A 23,246-nucleotide genomic window follows, 5' to 3' on the forward strand; every position below is an offset into this window, starting at 1 on the left:
TAGCAATTCGCGGTCTTTTGTTGTCCCATATGAATTTTAGGATTCTTTGTTCAATTTCTGTGAAGAATGTTCTTGGGATTCTGATTGGGATAGAATTGAATCTGTAGATTGCTTTAGGTAGTATGGACATTTTAACTATGTTTATTCTTCCAATCCATGTGCATGGAATGTCTTTCCATCTCTTTATGTCGTCATCAATTTCTTTCAAGAAAGTCTTGTAGTTTTCATTGTACAGATCCTTCACTTCCTTGGTTAAGTTTATCCCAAGGTATTTTATTCTTTTTGTTGCGATTGTGAATGGGATTGAGTTCTTGAGTTCTTTTTCTGTTAGTTCATTGTTAGTGTATAGAAATGCTACTGATTTATGTATGTTGATTTTATACCCTGCTACTTTGCTGTAGTTGTTGATTATTTCTAATAGTTTTTCTATGGATTCTTTGGGGTTTTCTATATATAAGATCATGTCATCTGCAAACAGCAAGAGTTTTACTTCTTCATTACCTATTTGGATTCCTTTTATTTCTTTTTCCTGCCGAATTGCTCTGGCCAACACCTCCAGTACTATGTTGAATAGGAGTGGTGAAAGTGGGCACCCTTGTCTTGTTCCTGTCCTCAGAGGGATGGCTTTCAATTTTTGTCCATTGAGTATGATGTTGGCTGTGGGTCTGTCATATATGGCCTTTATTATGTTGAAGTACTTTCCTTCTATACCCATTTTATTGAGGGTTTTTATCATAAATGGGTGTTGGATCTTGTCAAATGCTTTCTCAGCATCTATTGAGATGATCATGTGGTTTTTGTTTTTCATTTTGTTGATGTAGTGTATCACGTTGATTGACTTGCGGATGTTGAACCATCCCTGTGTCCTTGGTATAAATCCCACTTGATCATGGTGTATAATCTTTTTGATGTATTGCTGTATTCAGTTTGCCAAAATTTTGTTGAGGATTTTTGCATCTATGTTCATCAGTGATATCGGCCTGTAGTTCTCCTTCTTTGTGTTGTCCTTGTCAGGTTTGGGGATCAGAGTGATGTTAGCTTCATAGAATGTGTTAGGGAGTACTCCGTCTTTCTCAATTTTCTGGAACAGTTTGAGAAGAATAGGTATTAAGTCTTCTTTGAATGTTTGGTAGAATTCTCCAGAGAAGCCGTCTGGTCCTGGATTCTTATTTTTGGGGAGGTTTTTGATTACCGTTTCTATTTCCTTACTTGTGATTGGCCTATTCAGATTCTCCATTTCTTCCTGATTCAGTTTGGGGAGATTGTAGGAGTCTAGGAATTTGTCCATTTCTTCCAGGTTGTTCAATTTGTTGGCATATAGTTTTTCATAGTATTCTCTTATGATCCCTTGTATTTCATTGGTATCTGTTGTGATTTCTCCTCTCTCATTCCTAATTTTATTTATTTGCGATTTCTCTCTTCTTTTCTTGGTGAGTCTGGCTAAAGGTTTGTCGATTTTGTTAATTTTTTCGAAGAACCAACTCTTTGTTTCATTGATCCTTTCTATTGTCTTTTATGTTTCAATATTGTTTATTTCTGCTCTTATTTTTATTATTTCCCTCCTTCTACTGACTCTGGGCTTTGTTTTTTCTTCTTTTTCTAGTTCTGTTAGGTGTCGTTTGAGGTTGCTTATGTGAGCTTTTTCTTGTTTAGTGAGGTGAGCCTGTATTGCGATGAATTTCCCTCTTAGGACTGCTTTTGCTGCATCCCAAATGATTTGGTATGTCGTGTTCTCATTTTCATTTGTCTCCAGATAATATTTGATTTCTTCTTTAATTTCTTCAATGATCCATTGTTTGTTCAGAAGCGTGTTGTTTAGTCTCCACATTTTTGCACCCTTCTCTGCTTTTTTCTTGTAGTTGATTTCTAGTTTCATAGCGTTATGATCAGAAAAGATGCTTGATATTATTTCAACTCTCTTGCATTTATTGATGTTTGCTTTGTTTCCCAAAATATGGTCAATCCTTGAGAATGTTCCATGTGCACTTGAGAAGAATGTGTAACCTGCTGTTTTTGGATGAAGTGTTCTATATATATCTATTAAGTCCATCTGGTCTAATTTTTCATTTAATTCTATTATTTCCTTGTTGATTTTCTGTCTGGATGTTCTGTCCATTGGTGTTAATGGTGTGTTGAGGTCCCCTACTACTATTGTATTGTTGTTGATGTCTTCTTTTAGTTCTATTAAGAGTTGCTTTACAAATTTTGGTGCTCCTGTGTGCGTATATATTTATAAGTGTTATGTCTTCTTGGTGGAGAGTCCCTTTTATCATTATATACTGTCCCTCTTTGTCTTTCTTTATCTGTTTTGCTTTGAAATCTACCTTGTCTGATATTAGTATAGTGACACCTGCTTTCTTTTGTTCATTATTAGCTTGGAGTATTGTTCTCCATCCCTTCACTCTGAGTCTGTGTTTGTCTTTGGGGCTGAGGTGTGTTTCCTGGAGGCAGCATATTGTTGGGTCTTGTTCTTTGATCCATCCTGCCACTGTGTCTTTTGATTGGGGAGTTCAATCCATTTACATTTAGAGTGATTATTGAAATGTGGGGGCCTACCACTACCATTTTATGTCTTGTTTTCTGGTTTTCTTCAATTTCCTTTGTTTCTCGTCCCATGGTTTAATCTGTTCTGATGAAGAGCTGCTACTCTCTGTTGTTGTCCTTCTACTTATCTCCTCTGCTCTTGGTTTTGTAGCCCCTTTCCTTTTTTGGATTTTTCAGGAATGAGGGTTTTCCTGAGGATTTCCTGAAGAGGAGGTTTTGTGGCAATGAACTCCCTTAACTTTTGTTTATCTGGGAAAGTTTTTATTTCTCCATCGTATTTGAAGGATATTTTCGCTGGGTAGAGAATTCTAGTCTGTAGGTTTTGGTCCTTCAGATTTTTGAATATATCATTCCACTCTCTTCTAGCCTGTAAAGTTTCTGCTGAGAAATCTGCTGATAGCCTGATGGGGGTTCCTTTGTAGGTTAGTTTCTTTTGCCTGGCTGTCCTTAGTATTTTCTCTTTGTTGTTGACTTTTGCTAGCTTCACTACTATATGCTGTGGGGTTGGTCTTCTTGCATTGATAAAGTTTGGAGATCTATTGTCTTCTGTCACCTGAAGATCCATCTCTCTCACCAGATTTGGGAAGTTCTCAGCCATTATTTCTTTGAATAGGCTTTCTGCCCCTTTCTCCTTCTCTTCTCCCTCTGGTATACCTATAATCCTTATGTTGCATCTCCTAATTGTGTCTGATAATTCTCGGAGAGTTTCTTCATTTCTTTTTAGTCTTACTTCTCTCTCCTCCTCTGCCTGCAGCATTTCTATATTGCCATCTTCCAAATTGCTAATTCTTTCCTCCATATTATCGGCCCTACTGTTCAGTGCATCTAGATTTTTCTTAATCTCCTCTATTGTGTTCTTCATTTCCAGTATTTCTGTTTGGTTCTTCTTTATTGTATCAAATTCTTTTGTGACATAGCTCCTGAACTCGTTGAGTTGTCTATCTGAATTCTCTCTTAATTCATTCAGTATTTTAATGATGGCTGTTTTGAAGTCATCATCATTTAGGTTATATATCTCATTTTCTTTGGGATTGTTTTCTGTGTATTTGTTATTTTCCTTCTGTTCTGGAGATTTAATGTATTTTTTCATATTGCTTGATGTTGTTGATTTGTGCCTCCGCATAGAGATAGAGTTTAGTTGCTCCTTCCACTTGTTTTTGCTTCTGTGATGGGGGAGCAGCTGTTTATACTGCACCAACCAGGAACTCTATCCGCAGTTGCTAACCAGGCCTGGGCCCCTCCTTGTAGTCACAGTGGTCCTTTGGATTCCCTCTTCTGCCATGGGGGCCGTCACGGGGGGTCTTCAGGCTGCTGGTGCCTACTGTTGCAGCCCACCTAGACGTGCTCCCTCCTTGGGGTCTGCAACGGTGTTATGGGCTTTTCCAGTGGCCAGGGGTGGGGTCACTTATATTTGCCGCTCCGTCACTGTCGGCACCCACAAAATCTCACTTGTCCACTATGAGTCGCAGCAGAGCTATTGGCATCTTCTACAGTCTGTGGTTAGCCCACCTAGCTATGCTACTTTTGTCCCGGGGTCTTCCAGCCTTGTGGCTGCCAGTTGGGTGCTCTCTACTAGTGCTGTGCAGAGGCTTTCGCTGAGGCTGCTGTGAGCCTGTAGGATTTCCCCCTAGGCTATGGAGCCGGGTCGCTGGAACTCCACCCAGCCCCAGTCCTGTTCCCCAGGAGCTCGGGGAACCCTTTGCCCTGTCTGGAGGATAGCCGTAGATCCCGATTTCAGTGGTAGCTGGTCAGCTGCTGCCCTGCCTGATATTCTCCTCTCCGGGACCCTCCCAGTGTTGTGGATGCTGGGCGTAGCCCCTCCGCTAATGGCAGACAGAAAGTTTTGTCTGCTGCCCGGGTGGAACTCTGGAGCTTCCCCTCCAGGGCGCGGAGCCAGCCTCTACACCTTCACCCAGCCCCAGTCCTCTCTGAGATCTCCGGCAATCCCTTTCCCCACCGTGCAGGCAGTGGCAGCTGGGGGGCCTCTGTACCCTCAGTGATTCTCTCTGGGACACCAGGCGGGATCTCCCCGCCAATGGCGGGGAGAGACTCTCCCAGCGGGCTCAGGTGTGCAACTCCAGAGTTTCCCCCTCCGTTTAGGAGCAATTGTGGGGGGTTTAGGTAGGGTTCTGATCACCTGTTTCCACTGTCGCTCCTCTGTTGTGTGCTCGCTCCTGCCCTAGGTGTGTGTTGATCCTCTGGGGGCGTCCGTTGGAAGAAAGCCGCTTGCAGGTACTAGGCTGTTCGGTCGGGGTCGGAGAGTTTTCACCTATCTCCATAACCTCCCAGAGGGAAGTCTGTCCGCCTTCCGATGTATAGTCGCGTGGGTCTCTCAGACGTCCAGAGATGCTGTCTGGATATCCTTTGTTAAGCGATGAGTGTCCAAATAATTGTAGACTCGAAGGGAGAGAGACAAAGAGGACTACTCACGGCGCCATCTTGGATCCTCCCTCCAGGAAGAAATGATTTTTAAAATGCAAAATTAAGAGCAGTAATGCTAGAAATAAAAAAATAAAATGCCAATATTTTCATGGATTAAGTAATTATAAATTTAAATGTCATGGATATATCAATTTCTCCAATAAAATTCGTATAGACTTTCTAGTGACAAACTTATTCATGGCATGATAGAATGTAAACTCTTATACATTACTAGGAATTAATTTTAAATAAATAATAATACCAGAGTGCCATATATGATTCATGAGCAAGTATATTTGTTGTAGCATTTTTATTAAATAAAAAAATGCTGGATATCAAAAGATATAAAAATGTTTGAATAAATTCTATTTATCTAATAACAAACATTTATACAGTCTTAAAAATCCTCTTTTGGAAGAATATTTAGTGTGCTAATTGTATACTGTTAATTGTATAAACAGCAATATATATGTAATGATACAATAGTATTCTATTTCTATTAAACTATCTACTTGCGTATATCCTCATATTAGTAAATTTAAAAAATACACTGATAAATGTTACTTCAGTGGAGGGACAAATAAGTGTATTTTAAAAGGTAATTTTAAAAGAATAATTTAATGAATTATTGTGCACTAAAAGCATTCACATAATTTGAATGTATTCAACTTGGTTCCCCCAGGGCCCTTGCAAAACTTCATAGGGAAAGGAACTAAGCTCTGCGGTAGTGAAATAATTAGTTTCTATTAAAACATCTCATTTCTGAACTATAGCCAGTTATCTATCTACACAGATACACGTTCATATGTCAGTATACACATGCACACATGCATTCGTACACACATACATATACATGTTTAGCTATTCATCAATCACCATTTAGACATCCTGGAGGTTAGCTTGATTCCAGTACCAGTAGTGTCTCTTATGCTTTGAAAGGATCCCTTGGGACATTTAGGATATATAACACTCATTTCTCTTCAAACTCAGGTCAATGGTCTTCATATCAAAGAAATCCAGAGTTAAAAACTTGCCCAGAGACTGTGATGTTTAGAAAGCCAAGTTCCTGGGAAATTGGAATTCATATCTTTGTTTTGCCCTCCAAAACCTAAGGTATTTAGATATAACAATATAGGAGTCAGGGACAGGAGAATTTCCACTTAGCCATAGAGGTAAAGAGGAGAAAAGATTTAAGATGGGCACTAACTGATTCCCCTCCTACCCCCACAGATGTAAATGTTTCATTCCATTGATCTAGGTTCAAGTCAGAAGATGATAGAAGGTGATGTTTCAGGGGCTGAAGGAAATATTTATTTCTCATCTTTGGCATTAAAAGTCAATTTAGATGATAATAATGCCCATACATCTACATAAACAACTCTTCTAACCATATAAGAATGCTGGCTTTGGGAGTGGGGAAAGTCAGGAATAGACCACTGCCGTGTCATGGAATAATAGGAATTATGTAAAGAACAATTCTAGGTCATGAGAATCATCCTCAAATTTCTCTTGCTGCCTACTTGCCTTCTTTTTTTTCCTTATTAGTGTCCAATTTAACTTGAATTAGATCTATCCATAAATTCTTAGTTCTGCCAAATATATTTTAGGCCAATATGTATTTTGTAGCAATATCTACCAGGAGAAATCTATTTTCATGGTATAAAAATCCAGAATGGTCTAGTAGGGCTGAGGTATAAGCTCTGACAGCTGTTTTTTTCTTTTTTGTAATGCAAGTGTCTGACTTAAGCTTTGATTGCCAAGGCATCCACTTCAAAGAAGCATCCACTTCAGAAAAGGCTATCTCAGATAAACACATGGCCAGCCACAGCACTAGATAAAAGGCCTAGCTGCCCCTGCCTCTCCAGGCTCCTTTGTTTTAGAGATATTTGTTGATTTCTACAACTGACCATTTGGGCCACTTGTTTTTTCTCTTCCCACACTTTAAATGCTCATTCTCATCTTTTAAATTCACCAATAAAGAGTGAGCCCACAAAGCCCTAGGCCTACACCTTCAGCTCCAATAAAAGCAGAACCCCGGGCCTACAATCTCTCTTACACTACCCTACCTGATCTGCTGTGAGGACTCCCTGCACTGGCCCATGTATTACTTTTTGGCCATGCTTCCCTTACTGACTTTTTCATACTTTTTGGCCATGCTTCCCTTACTGACTTTTTCATATGCTCTAGTATAATCCCTAAAGCCCTCAGCATATTCTGGTTCCATTTCAAGAAAATCAACTTTGATGATGTCTGGTCCAGACATTCCTTGTCTATACCTTCACAGAGATGGACTCCAGGGTGTGCATGCTCATGGCCTTGGACTGATATGTGGCCATCTGCTACCCTCTGTGCTTCTCAATTATCCTCACCAATCCTATTATTGCAAAGGCTGGACTCTCCACTTTTCTCAAAGGGGTGTCACTCATCATTCCATTCATTTTCTTCATCAAGCTGCTTCCCTACTGCAGAGGCAATATAATTCCCCATACCTACTATGACCACATGTTGGTAGCCAAGTTATCCTGTGGAAAAATCAAGGCCAATGTCATCCATGGTGTGATGCCTGCCCTCTTGATTGGAGGCTTTGACACGCTGTGTGCATCACAGTTTTCTACATCATGATCTTCTGGGCAGTGATCAGCCTGTCTTCAGCAGATGCTCAGCAGAAGGCCTTCCTGCACCTGCACTGCCCACATCTGTGCCATTGTTTTCTCCTATAGAACGGCTTTCTTTTTTTTCTTTTCCCATCAGTTTGGAGGCCACACAATTTCTCACATCATTGTGGCAAATATTTATCTGCTTTGCTTCCCATTATGAATCCTTTTGTTTATGGGGTAAAAAACAAGCAGATATGAGACTGTGCCATGAGGATTCTTTCAGGTTCTAAGGACATCAAATCCTATAACATGTGAAAGGGATATTTGCCTGGGGTTGGATGGGAAGGAAGAGAATGCTTCTCACTGTTTAGGCAGGAGAATGTCCAAAAATAGGTATCTGAGCTTCCCAAATAAGCATGAAGAGTAGTCCATTGCTATACAATTTTTTGCAGAATACCAAAATAATTTTCATGCCACATCAACCTCCATATGAGTTTTCCACCTGCAGGTTCTCTGTATGACTCAGGTCTCAATAATATCAGCTTCCAAGAAAGAAAATTACTAATGGGAAGCTAGAGCAATTATCCAGAAAATTAAGTCAAGCGAAACTGATGATCTGGGGCCAGAATACCTAAATTGTTCTATTTTTTAATTGTGAAAGGAATTTCCAGTTTGTTCACTGTGATTTAACTCTGGAAAAAATGTGCTATAAATTCTCATTATTCACAAAAATTCTGTTTTCACAACTTTTTAAGGACAAAACTAGAAAGCACATCAGGAAGCCATTAGAATAATGAGGTAAGCCTCTGGATAACTTATGAGAAACATGATGACCTGGTATATGACTAGTTCTCTCCTAATATGAGCAATTCCCACAATTGCCTCCTTCCCAACTAGTGGGTTTTATATTTTCTTTAAGATGGCTTTCAAACAATGTACAGTTTGGAGGGATAAGTAGAACTATTAGTGACATTTATGAAATATTATGATAAATGTATTTCTATAACTACAAGGTTATGAAGAGCAATGGTTACTTTTCTTCTTCTGAGCTGAGAATGAAACTAAGACAATTGCTTAAAAATTTCCTGTATAATACTCAGGGTCTTTCTAAATTACCACGAAAGTGACAGACTACAAATAATAGTAGTTCGATAGCATTGTCAAAGATACCATAAAGAAGATTGCAGAGTCAGTTCTTCCTGCCCAACTTCCAAAATCCACATTACTTTTCTCTGAAGTTGTTAATTTATATGCATTAATTTCCATTTTTTGGTTCATCTTCTAGTCTTTTTCTCATTTTATAAAGGCAGAAAACCAATAAGCTTTCCTCAAAATCACCTTTTTTGTTTTATTTCTCTCAATTTTAATAGTAAAATTTCTTTAAAGATTGCCAGCATTTATTCTCTCCACTTACTGATCCTCAAATAATTCTTGCCTCCTTCTAGCTTCCTTCAGAACATCTTTCACTTCATCATTTCACTGAAATAGATATTGTCAGTTTCACAAATGACTTCACTGTTACTATACCAAATGGTTCCTTCTCTATGCCCATCCTGCCCTACCTCTCAACAGTACTGAATATAGTTGATGAGCCTCTTTGTCTAGAAACACTTCCTTTCCTTGATTTCTGGAATACGTCACACATTCCAAGTTGTTCTTCATACTCACTGAACACTTTCTATATGCCTATTTTTCTCCTATTCCTCTGGATTTCTTTATGCTAACATATCACTGGGTTTAACTCTTTCCCTTTTGTACTCATTCCCTAGGCATTTCATTATAAATGGTATGATTGCATGATAATGACTCACAAACTGATTAACTTTTTAATGGATTCATTGAAGCTCAGGAGCAAGTTCAAGGTGACATAAACTTTATTATACCTTTTCTTTCTTTTTTTACTATGTTATAATTGACACACAACATTATATTATTTTCAATTGTACAACATAATGACTTGAATATTCGTGTATATTTCAAAATGATTATGGAGGGAAGTCTAGTTAACATCCATTACCATACATAGTTACAGAATTTTTTCTTTGTGAAGAGAACTTTTAGGATTTACTCTTACTAACTTTCAAATATTCAATACAGTATTATTAACTGTAATCATCACGCTGTACATTACGCCCCCACAATTTATTTATTTTATAATTGGAAGTTTGTACCTTTGGGCTTCCTTCATCCAGTTTTCCCATCCCCCACCTCCCACCTTTGGCAACCACCAAACTATTCTCTGTATTTACAAGCTTGGGTTTTTGTTTGTTTGTTTCAGATTCCACACATAAGAGAGGTCATAGGGTATTTGCGATTCTTTGTCTGACTTATTTCATTTAGCATAATGCCCTAGAGGTCCATCCATGTTGCTGCAAATGGCAGGATTTCCTTCTTTTGATGACTGAATAATATTTCATTTTATATATACCACAACTTCGTTGTTCATTCATCCATCAGTGGACGTGTAGATTGTTTCCATATCTTGGCTATTCTAAGTAATGCTTCAATGAACGTGGGAGTGAATATATCCTTTAGAGTTGGTGTTTTTGTTTTATTTGAATAAATATCCAGAAGCGGAATTGCTGGATCATATGGTAGTTCTAGTTTTAATATTTTGAGGAAACTCCATACTGTTTTCTATCGTGACTGCACTATTTTACATTTCCACCAACAGTGCACAAGAATTCTCTTTTCTTTAAATCTTTGCAAACACGTGTCATTTCTTGTCTTTTTGCTAAAAGCTATACTAACAGGGGTGAGGTGATAAGCAATGTAACCTAATTGGCTTCTACAGAAAACAACATTCAACATCTTTAAACTACAGTTTTTATTTCTCAAGTGAACATAAAACATTTACTAAAATAAACAATAAAAGGATGCTAAGAACAACTTAATCTCAATGCATTTGAAAATATATATCAAATAGATATGTATTTAAAACACTACAAGTGATTTAAGAATAAATGTAAGGTCATGGTAGCCATCCACCTAAGAAATTGAATCAGTTACCTAAAAATCTCCATAAGCATGTGTGTATGTGTGTGTGCTGGGATTTGTGTGATAGTACATTATGACCAAGTGGAATTTATTCCAGGAATTCAAAGTTGATTGAGAACACAAAGGATTATCAATTTAAAGTACCATAAATAGATTTAAAGAAGAAACGAAAATCAAAAGGCTATTTCAATAGATTAAGAAAAAAATTTGTTTTAATTAAACATTTATTCATGATAAAAAGATACAGTAAAATAAATTTGGAAGGGAATATCCTGAACTTGATAAAAGTTATGTAAAAAACCTACAACTAACTTCCTAATTAATAGAGAAATATTAAAGTCTTTCTCCATGAGGATGATAACAAGACAACGATGTCAACTGTTCCCTTTTCTATCCAACATTGTACTATACGTTGCAGCAGTGGAATAAAGTAATACAAAGAAATAAAAGGCATTAGTACTGGAAAGACTCAAAATGAATGAAAATGAAAATACAATACACCAAAACATAAGGCATACTGCAAAAGCAGTTCTAAGAGGAAAGTTTATAGTAATAAATGCATAGTTTAAGAAAAAATAAAGATCTCAAATAAACAACCTAACCTTATACTTCAAGGAACTAGGAAAAGAAGAATAAATAAAACTTAAAATTAGCAAGAAATAACAAAGACAGAAATAAATGAAATTAATGAAATGGAGATTTAAAAAAACAGTAGAAAAGATCAATGAAACTAAACCTGGTTTTTTAAAAAGATAAACAAAAATGACAAATCTTTAGCTAAACTAAGAGAAAAATAGAGGAGACTCAAAAGAATAAAATCAGAAATGAAAGAGGAGAAAATGCAGCTGATACCACAGAAATACATAGGATCATAAGAGACCACTACGAACAATTGCAGACCAATGAATAGGATAACCTAGGTGAATATATTCTATGTTCCAATGACTCTCAAATAATATACCAATCATTCCAATTTTTTTTTGTTCGAATTGCTGTCCTGCTCTCTGGGACTAATTTTCCATATTTTGGCTAAACAATCTTTACATGGATGCATCAGCGACACCTCATGTTTGTCCTGGCTTAATATGAACTCTTTCTCTTCCTCTGTGACTTTGTCTTTGTCCAATCTTCCTTAAGGATGTGCATAACATCACATTCCAAACCACTGCATATACCAGGGATTTAGAATTATTCTTTGGTCATAAAAGTTATCAATTTACCTCCAATGTATATTGTAAATCGATCCATTTCTCTTCATCTTCACTGCCTCTATCCTAGTTCAAGGTATAGTCATCACTCTTTTGGATTACTGTTGCCTATCTGATTTACTTATATTTATTTTTGCCACATTTCATGGAGTCTCCACATTGATGCTATGTCCTAATACTCTAAAAATTTTCAGCATTATTTTAGCATAAATTTGCTTACAAGCCTCTGGCCTCTGTTACCTCAGCAGCTCTATTTTTTACTTATCTCATTTTTCAGTACATCCTATGACTCTGGACACAATTACCCTTTTTTATCACCTTGAATATAATATGATTCACCTCATTTCAGCATCTTAAAGTTCCTGGAATCCTTCATCTTCCCCACCTCCCCCTCGCCAAACACACGCAATAGTTAACGTCTACTTAAATATTTGGCCTCAACACAAAGTGCTGTTTCTTCAGTAAATCCTCCTCTGATATCAAGAATAAATTAATTCTCCTTGTTATATGCTGTCATCTCTCTGGCTACTTTTGCTTTAAAGCACTTATCCCAGTCTATAAGTATATGCTTGCTTGATTATTTACAATAGCATTTTATCTCCCCGCACCAATTAGACCACAATGTCTGTGAGGACAAGGACCACGGCAGTTTTATTGATCATTTTATGCCTACCATGTTTTCTAAACACAGTGGGAACTCTCTCTCTCTCTATATATATATATATATTTTGAGATGAATAAATAATTACTCCTTTAAATTTTTTTTTAAGCACAACTTCCTAACCACAAAAGTTAGAATCCCCTTAAATTTGGTACTCAATAACAATTCAAACAGTAACAAAATTTTCTACTCTTTGTAGGCCCATTATGGTTTCATCAGTGAAGGCATTTTATTGCCTATGTAAGTTCTCAGATTCCATCAATAGGAAATATATCTTTGAGTTGATCTCCTTTCCAACCTTTTGGGATTTAACAACAGGAATTTAGTTTTATCTGTGGGCTGAATTCTCTATGGGGTTCTCTCCCCATGTCTCCAATGGAGGTCCATTATCTTTAGATCCCTGAGCTGCTTATTACTTCCCATAAATTCCAGAAACTCATAATTTCTGAGGGTTGTCAGCTAGGAACACATGTTAATCTCGTATGAAAATTCCTATATTAGAAAGTTGTGTCTTTGCCCCATTGGAAACCTCTGCCATTGCCAAGACTTCAGACTGTGAGTCTCTGCTCATAATCACAGTAAGTACTAAAAACTTGGCATGGTCACATGTATTATATCCCAGAGCATTGGATGGCTCATCCTTAACTTGTCTTTACATTGTTTTGAGAACATCCTGCACAAGAGATTGAACTTTTCCTCTGCCCTAGCAGGATATATAGACTTGGAGAGACTTTTCAAGAGAATTAGGGCTAGAGTTAGAAATTATAAGGTTCATACAGTGCTGCAGAAGTTACCTTGTCTATAAAACAACTGCCAGAATATCTTCGGTATTAATATATTGCTTACATAGCAGAATCACATTCCATCTCCTGCTAAACTCTAGTTGTTTACATATATATAAACAATTACTTCTTTTCTGTGAGTTCAAACTTGCTCCTTCTCTTAACTGTATCATAGAAATGTCAATCGGGGGGAATCATTTAAAAGAATATGGGCAAAATATCAAAGATATAAGGCTGTATATTTGATATGAGGAAGTATAATAACAAATTAGTATTTTGAAAACTACCAGGCCTTTTACAGTTGAATGGGTTACACACTTACAAGCTCTCAAGATGGAGATGTTGTGCTTAAATCCCTCAGAATTCTTATCTAAAACTTCAAGTCAAACTAGCTTCAACTCCAAGGTTGTTTGTGCCTATTATTTGTTAAAATTTGCGGGGCCTGCCAGGTGGTGCAGTGGTTAAGTTCGCACGTTCCACTTCTTGGCGGCCCGGGGTTCGCTGGTTCGGATCCAGGGTGTGGATATGGCACCGCTTGGCAAAAGCCATGCTGTGGTAGGCGTCTCACATATAAAGTAGAGGAAGATGGGCATGGACGTTCGCTCAGGGCCAGTCTTCCTCAGAGAAAAAAAAAAGAGGAGGATTGGCAGTAGTTAGCTCAGGGTTAATCCTCCTCAAAAAAAAAACTGCTATGAATACATTTAGATGACTTTAGTATTCATCAAATTACATCCAGTGTCAAAGAAGGATGATTTCTCCCTATCTATGTTCTCCCATATGTCTATGGTTAGACAATATATGTTTGTCCAAACATAGAGGCAGCAAGAAATATACACAAAAACACATCTAGCTGTTAATATGAACCATCTCTTGTTGGTGATACAAGACAATTTTGATTTTTTTCAGATATTTTTTCTGTACTTAAAAGCAATTATATCAAGAATAAACCCTAATAATTATAACTAAATTTCTAATAATCCTAATCTAAATATCACATTTTAAAACTTTGGTCCATAGTTTTCCAGTCTTTTTTTTTTGTCTTGCCCATAAACCTACAATAGCTTTCACCATGGTAAAGATATTGATAATTAAATGCCTTGGAAAATCAATGATTTTAGGAAAAACCAAATATTGTGTATATCTGAAATGCAGGATGCTAGGAGTTAAAACCAAGGGATGATACTCAACGGACTTATTCATGTCAGGGATTAGCTTATGCACTATACAGGAATTTGAATTTTATTTGAAAGAAAGTTTGAGGGCATGGATTGTTTTAAGCAAGGGAATACCAATTTTAGAAAGATCAGTTTTCTGACAAAAACAAAGAATCATGAGGAGAGACATTTGTGACCAGGTAAGATTACAGAAACAGTAGTACTGAAGAGAAGGGTGCATGAGTGAAGTAAAGGAGAAAAATCAACACAATCAGGAAACAATTGTTTGTGGAAAAAGAAGGCTGTTTCTTAGTTTCAGGCCTGGCTGGTTTGACCCCTGTGCAGACGAAAAAGTACATGAAAAACAACTGAGTCTGAGGAAAGATAATGAGTCTAGTCTTGAACATGATTCTGAATATACAATGGCAGTTTCTTCAATATGGTGGACAAGTAATTCTTGTTTACTAAAGAAAATGAAAAGCACCTTATTACCAGTACCTAAATCCTGTTTTTGTACATCTTTATAGGTGCTGTAAGACTGAACTAGAAAAAATATTTGCTATGGTTTGTCTCCATTATGCATCGACAAATTCAGTCATGATCACTTCACTTCTCTTCAAGCTATTCTTTTGTGACCTTCTTGGAAGTCTATACAAAGGAAAATATCAAAGAAAAGCTATTCATCTTCCAATGTGCAGCGTGCTTTATGTTGACAAATCTTTAAAGTCTGTGCTATCGAAGGTTTAGAATGATATATAAAACTTTAGTGGGCATCTGTAACAACTTGGAATGGTGCAGCCACAAAATTTAATCTCCCATCAATCCACATTTAAACAAATCTATTTATTGTTAGTTAATAAAAATCTGAATCAAGCAAGTTTGAGCCAAATATGAAGAAGACAAACGCATACACTTGACTCTGCAAAACTTCTGAAGAGACACACAAAGATTTAAAAAAAGAAAAACTAGAGTCATATTTATGTGGTTTTCCCAATCTGAAATAGTGAGGATAATACAAACAGACATTTGAGATTCATGCTGAATTTTCCCTGAATAGTAAACACTGACAATTGCCACTTCTAAATTTACCTTCTACACCTTAGAATTTCATTTTAATTTATTTCAAATTACTATAAGAGATGGACTACAGAATTCACTTTGTTATAGCACAAAACTACAGTATGTGGAGATAGCTTAAAAATAACATTTAATGAGGATTATGCTCAGAGAAAGCAACTTTAAGAAACATTTTTGTCTCTTAGGAAAATATGTCTGCATCTCTGATAGGCACTAATAGCTCCAAATTGCAGGTATCTGAGTTCATCCTGATGGGATTCCCAGGCATTCACAGCTGGCAGCACTGGCTCTCTTTACCACTGGCATTACTCTACCTCTCAGCAATTGGAGCTAATATCCTCATCCTCTTTACCATCTGCCAGGACTCTGCTCTTCAGAAGCCTATGTACCATTTCCTAGGCATCCTCTCTGTGGTGGACATGGGCCTGGCCACCACCATCATGCCCAAGATCCTAGCCATCTTCTGGTTTGATGCCAAGGTCATTAGCCTCCCCGAGTGTTTTGCTCAGATTTATGCCATTCACTGCTTTGTTGGCATGGAGTCTGGTATCTTTCTCTGCATGGCTTTTGATAGATATGTAGCTATTTGTCACCCTCTTCGCTATCCGTCAATTGTTACCAATGCCTTAATTTTAAAAGCTACCCTGTTCATGGTGCTTAGAAATGGCTTGTGTGTCATTCCAGTGCCTGTGCTTGCAGCCCAGCGTAATTATTGCTCCAGAAATGAGATTGACCACTGCCTGTGCTCAAACCTTGGAGTCACAAGCCTGGCTTGTGATGACAGGAGGCCAAACAGCATTTGCCAATTGGTTCTGGCATGGCTGGGAATGGGGAGTGACTTAAGTCTTATAATATGGTCATATACTTTGATTCTGCGCTCTGTACTTAAACTAAACTCAGCTGAAGCTGCATCCAAGGCTCTGAGCACTTGTAGCTCCCATCTCATCCTTATCCTCTTCTTCTATACAGTTGTTGTAGTGATTTCAGTAACTCACTTGGCAGAGACTAAGGCTGCTTTGATTCCAGTTCTACTCAATGTGCTGCACAACATCATCCCCCCTTTTCTCAACCCTATGGTTTATGCACTTAGGACTAAAGAACTTAGGGTGGGCTTCCAAAAGGTGTTTTGTTTGAGCTTTGAAAAAAGGCCCTGGAGAACTTGTCCATGATATACCTGAACTTCAGTAGTAGAATTTCAAAGATGATGGGAAAAGTAAATGCCTTTGAGATAGATCTCTATTTCGCATTTTATATAACCTTGTGAAAGCATCTAAAAAGAAGAAAAAAAACCTTTATGGTAGCTTAAAAATATTGACAAGAGTAACATATATGTGAGAAAAGGAAGGACTTTCTACCAAACCAATTAAATGAGATCAAAACCAGAATTAATGATTTATATGTCTCTCCTAAAATAAAAATGAATATAATAACAAACTTATACACACACACATGCACATACACAACTAAAGAAATAAGAGATTGGGACATGAATTACAGATCATTCTTGATCGTTAATAGGTATAACTTGTGAGCAAAGTCAAGTCTGCTTCAAGAAGCATCATTTCAGTAATATGAATGAAGACGCAAGAATAGAAAATACTTCAGATGAGCAAAGCCAAACCAGACTATGATGGGGCTCTTGGTAGAATATGGCAAGGTGATCACACTTGCACAAAAAGAACACCAAAGACATAGATAGATAAGTAGATAGATAAATGAGAGAGAAAGAGAGAAAGAAATGTACGTGTATAGAAAGATCTGTCTCTTACTCCATTTGCCTCTCCAGGTTTGTTCTCTGCACTTTCTGTGCTGTTCAGTGCCATAGAGGACTGAAGCTCATGTAGTCTATAACCCAAACTTCTTTGTCTTCGAGCATTCCGTTGGTTGAGCCAATGGAAGTCACTTTCAGGAGATTAGAGTGCAAGAAGAGAAATAGTTTGGGTTGTTTTTCTGCTGCCAACCTGCTTTCATATCACGTTTCTGACTAGAAGAGCCCCTTAAGCACTTGGCAGGTAGCCCATCTGCTACAGCTACACCTCTTACAGTTTTCCTCAGGAACATTTTTTCTTCCCTTTCCCCTTCAGGATAAAGGAATGATAAACTCTTTATGATATTGGTCTCTGGATATCCAACATCCATTATTTTTCTCAACACCCATTATTGTTTCCTCAATCCCACCAACATCTCAGTTAATAGTAACTTCATTAAATCCTCTCAGACTCACAATGGTGTGTAACTTTGTTTTTTGCCGGGACCCTGACTGTTTCACTAGCTTTGCCTACATCACCAACACCTCAATTACAACTATTCCTCTGCTACTGTGACTACAGCCACACAGCATACAGTCAGCTTGAGTAGGTGAGAAGGAGATCTACAGATGAACAGAAATAAAGAAATCTGTAAGGCAGGAGGCAGATACAGGATTTTTAACCCAGCAGAAAGTCTTACCTGAAAATTTTCTCCTTTTTCACAATCTTAACACCAATGACTAGCAGAAATAAAGCTTACCCTATTTGTGTCATGTATTTCATTATTATCTGGGCTGGTTTCCACTGAGCTCATGATTAGAGTGTTTTATTAAACAGATGGAATATTTTATGGGTAATCTCTTGAAAAAATGAGGATTAATTTGGGATGAAGGCCCACCAGATGCTAGTAACATTATTACACGTTGCATAATGTCATTCACTCTTCAGTTAGATGTGAAAGGTAAATTCTATCTGTTCTCGGGCACTATGAAAATAACATGAATCGTATTCCTTATCAGTTTGGCTTTCCACACAATCTTGAAGTAGATTATATTCATTTAAAGGCTAATAAAGGGAAAACCCAGTGTTCTATGGACTCATAAATCTACTTTCTGTAATAATGATATATTTCAAAACATTAAGAAAATTTAAGAAAATATATTTTGCAGAAGTCCAATGAAGAAACAAGAAGATGGCATTTCTATTCAATAACAATGGCCATGATAAGGGGGAAATTCAGTGAAACAAAACAGAAATGAAATGTTATTCTACTAGAGATAACTTATACATTATAGTCAAACAGAACTGAAATGTCAGAAATTTATTCAAGAGTCAGGTGAGGACAATTTGCAAAACAGAAAGGAAATGAAGAGAAAAAAGTAAGAGAAGAATTAAGGAATATAGACCATGGATTTCCAAAATAAGTCATTATATGTTGTCACATAAAGAATATCGAGACAGCTGCAAAGATTCTGAGGAGCAGAAGTTTTCTGAGAGCATTGGTCAGAGGCTATTGGACCAGATGAGTTACTCTGCAACTTTACATCCTGAGCAACTCTGAAAGTTGTTTTTACCCAGGTTATCTGTGGAGAACTTGTCCATCTTTAGTGGAATTTTAACATCATAGATCTTCCTTAACTGAGTGGGATGGTTCCCACTCAGGTTTATGAAAATTAGCTTGATGAACTCAAAAAACCTTTTATTAAAGTTGATCTCAACAGCAATGGATTAATTTGTGACTATGAACTTCTTTTGCTTTTCAAGGAAGCTAATATGTCATTACCAGGATAAAAGGAGTGAAATTATTCAAAAGTCTATTCTAGATGGTGACAGGAATAAATATGGGAAGATATGTTTTGACAGATTTGTTTATACTTCTAAGTGATAAAAAGCAGTGATATTACCAAAACCTCCCACAAAACAAATCAACAGGAAAGAACGAATTTGGCCTGTGAAAGGAATTTTAGAGCTGTCCAGTTAAGGAATTATTTTACTCTCTTCTCCTAAATTGCTGCCCTTGACATTTCCCCTATGCTATTTCTCTCTATCTTTTTTCCTGTTAGAAGATCTACCTTTTGGAATTTGCTTAGATGATTGGATATGAATGTTATTGGACATTAATTTTGCTTTCTGCCCATTGTGCTAGTTCTTATTCAAGATCTATGGTCACAGGGTATGTGCATATGAATGTCCTATTTTTTCTTATAGAACTAAATATTTGCCAAAGATATTAACTCTGTAGAATATAGTAGAAGCTATTCATATTTTTATTCTTCAACTAAGTGTTTTTATGATATTCTTCCTACATGATCTTTTTTGTACATTTATAATATTTTTATTATATTGAAAAAGACTTCTGATTTTGCTACTTTTTAAAAGAGGTAAGTAAAAATAAGTAAGTAAATACATACAAGTAAGTATGTATATAGTAAGTAAAAATACATTATAGGTAGAGGAAAAAAGTATCTTGAATTTATATCTTCTCTCTCATACCCAAGGTGTAAACAATTGACATATTTTGCCTTAATACACTTGATTTGATACATACCTATTTGTTTTAAAACTTGTGTCATCAAACTCTCTCGTTAAATTTAAAATGATGTTGAATATGACGCTTCTGAGTAGAGAGTGTACTCAGAACTCAAACAGGATACAACAGGACATGTAGGTTCCATGAATAATTTTACACCTAAAACAAGGAGATGTGGTCACAAAAATTGAGAATATATGTGTTGGACTTAATGTACTCTTGCTTTATCAAGCTGTTTGCTTTGGTTTTCAAGATCATAATGTTACTTTAACTGAAAAGCGAGGTAATCTGGTAGCAATGCATTAGTTCAAATGAAAGCTTCACATACTAAAGAAGAGAAAATCAAGCAAAAGGAAGAGAAGTACTCATTAAAAATATAAATTAAAGGACGCATTGTATACAAATATAGAGTCTTGAGTCTGGAAATCAAGAGGATTTCTTCTGGTTTTAAGAAGCATAACCTCTCTTAAACCAACATCAGCCAAAATTGGTCATTTAATACAAGGACCTAGAGGCTTATTATACAAGCCAGAAAGTGAAACTGGACTTCCTGATTCAGAAATTTGAGTTCCATAAGGAATTAAGTATTTCCTGTTCCTTTGAGCTACATGGGTATTGTCTTGCGTGTGTGTGTGTTTGCGTGTGTGTTTATGTATGTGTGTGTGTGAAAGACAGACAGAGACACAGAGAGTCAGACAGAGACAGAGAGAGAATTGGCATAATTTTTCTCTTCATGTAGGTCAGTTTTCCCTACTTCTCTACGCATGTGGCCAGGTATGCATTCATATTTTCTAGGGTCTGAAACGCATGTAAATTTTGAGGTCTACCTGAAAAAAAAACTACAAAATAAATATTTGCTTAGAATGAAAAAGGAATTTATAACACAACTTTGAAAGCTGACAAATTGCATACATATCATAGAATCCCTTTAAAAATCCCAAGAAAAATGGTACATATCACTTTTATTAATTAATTACTTTAATTAAATAATTTACTTCCTGGTAAACATCTATAGCAAAATTTAAAGAAGTTTTCATTCTGGATGTAATTTCAAGCTTAGACAATAGTTGTAAGAGTAGAAGTGCCGCATATTCTTTACACAGATCCACTAATAGTTCACACTTTGCTCATTTATCATTTTTCTCTTTCTTTCCACTTGTACATAAATATATGTATATATTATTTTTTTCTGAGCAATTTGAAAATAGGTCAGTTGTTTACTCAAATATTTCAACTTTCATTTTCTAAGAAGAAAGGAATTGATTTATATAAACATAAAACAGAAAACAAAATTAGAGAAATTATATGGACACTTTTCTACAATCTAATCCAAAGTCCATATACAAATATTTTCAAGGGTCTTTATAAAGTCCTTTATAGCAATTCCTTCCAGTTTGGGATCCGATCTTGATCAAATATTTCATTTTATTGTCATGTGTTTTCATTTTAATATTGAATATTTCTTATGCTTCTTTGGTCTTTATATTTTTTTACTCAATGATAGGTATTTTGCAAAATATCCCTCAATTTTGTATTATATGATATTTCCTCAAAGTTAGTGCAGCCAGCCTGGGGGCACAGCAGTTAAGTTTGCATAATCCACTTCAGGGACCTGGGGTTTGCTGGTTTGGATCCCAGGTGTGGACCTGCACACCACTAGTCAAGCCATGCTGTATCAGGCGCCAAACATATAAAGTAGAGGGAGATGGGCAGGGATGTTAGCTCAGGGCCAGTCTTCCTCAGCAAAAAGAGGAGGATTGGTGGCAGATGTTAGCTCAGGGCTAATCTTCCTCAAAAAAGAAAAAAAAATAGCGTGGTGGCCATTGACATGCACCTCTCAGATGTCCCTTCAAGAGAGGCTGATGTACGTAGTTCTGTTGACTGACTTCCGGCTGCTGCATCTTTAGAGGCACCATGGCACACACACTAAGATCTTGCTTCCCTTGACGGCTCTCAGACAATGACCGCACACAGCAGGGGCACTTGAGCTAGGTCATTCCTGCCAGATATGGGGCTCTTTTAATGGTTGGACTTTGTTTGGGGACTCTCCACTAGGCTTTCTCAGAACTGCACTGAAAGCTGATGCTTTTCCTATGCAATCCTTCCTTACTGGTTTCTTTTCATGCATTGGACCTGCTTCTAAGTCTAAAACCTCTTCATTTTCTCCTGATTCTTAGCCTTTACACTTCACAGGTGTTTCCCCCAATCTGTTGAATGTCTAATCCTATCTTGTTGTCCTCTCCTTAGAGGTCTAGAACAAACACAAGTCATAATGGGAGTGGAGTGATCCAAGAAAACAGATGGTTAGAGAAGGTTGTGAAACTGATCACCCACTTCACAGCTAGCAAGAAGAACCCCAATCTGCATGGAATATGGGCATAATTAGTCCCTCAGAACAAGGTGTTGACCCAAGTGCAGAAGAGTTCATCAATGGTGATGTGGGAAAATGTCTGTGTTTTCAATCATTTGAAAGATATGAAGGTGGGGACGGGGAGCAAAAGCTGGAAGAATGGTGGAGTTCACTGATTATTACCATGCTGTATTGAGACTATGTTGAGCAATAATGAGAAAATGAAATGAGTTAACCAATAGTAAAATTTAAATGTGACAGATTTCAAGAAGTTTGCAGGAGTTTATTTCCTCAACTAAAAAGAACACAGCTGAGGAGTAAAACTGAGCTTGGAAATTGAATCACAAAACTCAACTGTCATTTAATGCTTGGCAAGACAGATCTGTAATACTAAGGTTTTGTTCCTGGTTTGGAAAACCTGAGACCCTGAAACATAGGATCTGGATATCTGGATGGAAGCTCCTGAGGATTTGGCTCTGCAAAGCCCCTGACCCCTCAGAGTTTGCAAATTGGTCAACCCCTTCATTTGCAAGACTAACACTACCCTAAAGCAGGAAGACAATGAAGAGCTCTCTCCCATACAAGGCTATTATTACCACCCTCTGCAGGTTGCCAGGCTGTTAACTGAAGTTAAACCTCAATGTGATTACATTATGAGTGAATTACAAGAAAGAGAGAGTGTGTACTAACAGAAGCCAGGGTATTGGAACTTAAATGTTCTCAGTGAAGGAACCAGAACATAAGACATAAGAACATAGGGGATAAGCAAGAATTTATCGAATTGAGGAACTTTGTGTAGACACTTTATTGAGCACCCTGGTAAGAATTCCAGGATACAGGTCAAACTCACTGATAGAGTGCCTCTTTGAAGCCTGGAGAAAGTAATGGCCCATGATGAGTTAAGTGGAAATGCCTGAGTTGCCCTGGCAGCTGGTAGAGGAAGCAGTGAAAAGGTAAAGGAAGTGAGCATGCTGGAATTGATATATAATGTGAGGCCAGAAGTCATCAGAGAATTATGTTCTGTGGAAGAGCCCAGAAAACACAACACTTACCAAGGAATGCAGTGGTGAGAGAGGCACCTCTCAGTATCACTAAAATGTTAAGATATGGCTCTCCTCTCCAGAACAAGTCTGTGGGAAGGAGAGGTAGTCAGAGATCTGGGCTGGTTAGCAGCTGA

General features: G+C 37.1%; 1 protein-coding gene and 1 pseudogene across 1 annotated transcript; both read left to right on the plus strand.

The window, feature by feature from the left end:
* On the plus strand, window positions 7,124-7,859 carry OR52N24P (olfactory receptor family 52 subfamily N member 24, pseudogene; annotated as a pseudogene).
* OR56B1 (olfactory receptor family 56 subfamily B member 1) lies at window positions 12,442-16,610 on the plus strand. The gene is made up of 2 exons (XM_001499362.3): window positions 12,442-12,457; window positions 15,652-16,610. The coding sequence occupies exons 1-2, from the start codon at window positions 12,442-12,444 to the stop codon at window positions 16,608-16,610; spliced, it is 975 nt and encodes a 324-aa protein (XP_001499412.3).
* Window positions 16,611-23,246: the final 6,636 nt, after the last annotated feature.

This window comes from Equus caballus, chromosome 7 (genome assembly GCF_041296265.1).
Source record: "Equus caballus isolate H_3958 breed thoroughbred chromosome 7, TB-T2T, whole genome shotgun sequence".
NCBI classification, from domain to species: domain Eukaryota; kingdom Metazoa; phylum Chordata; class Mammalia; order Perissodactyla; family Equidae; genus Equus; species Equus caballus.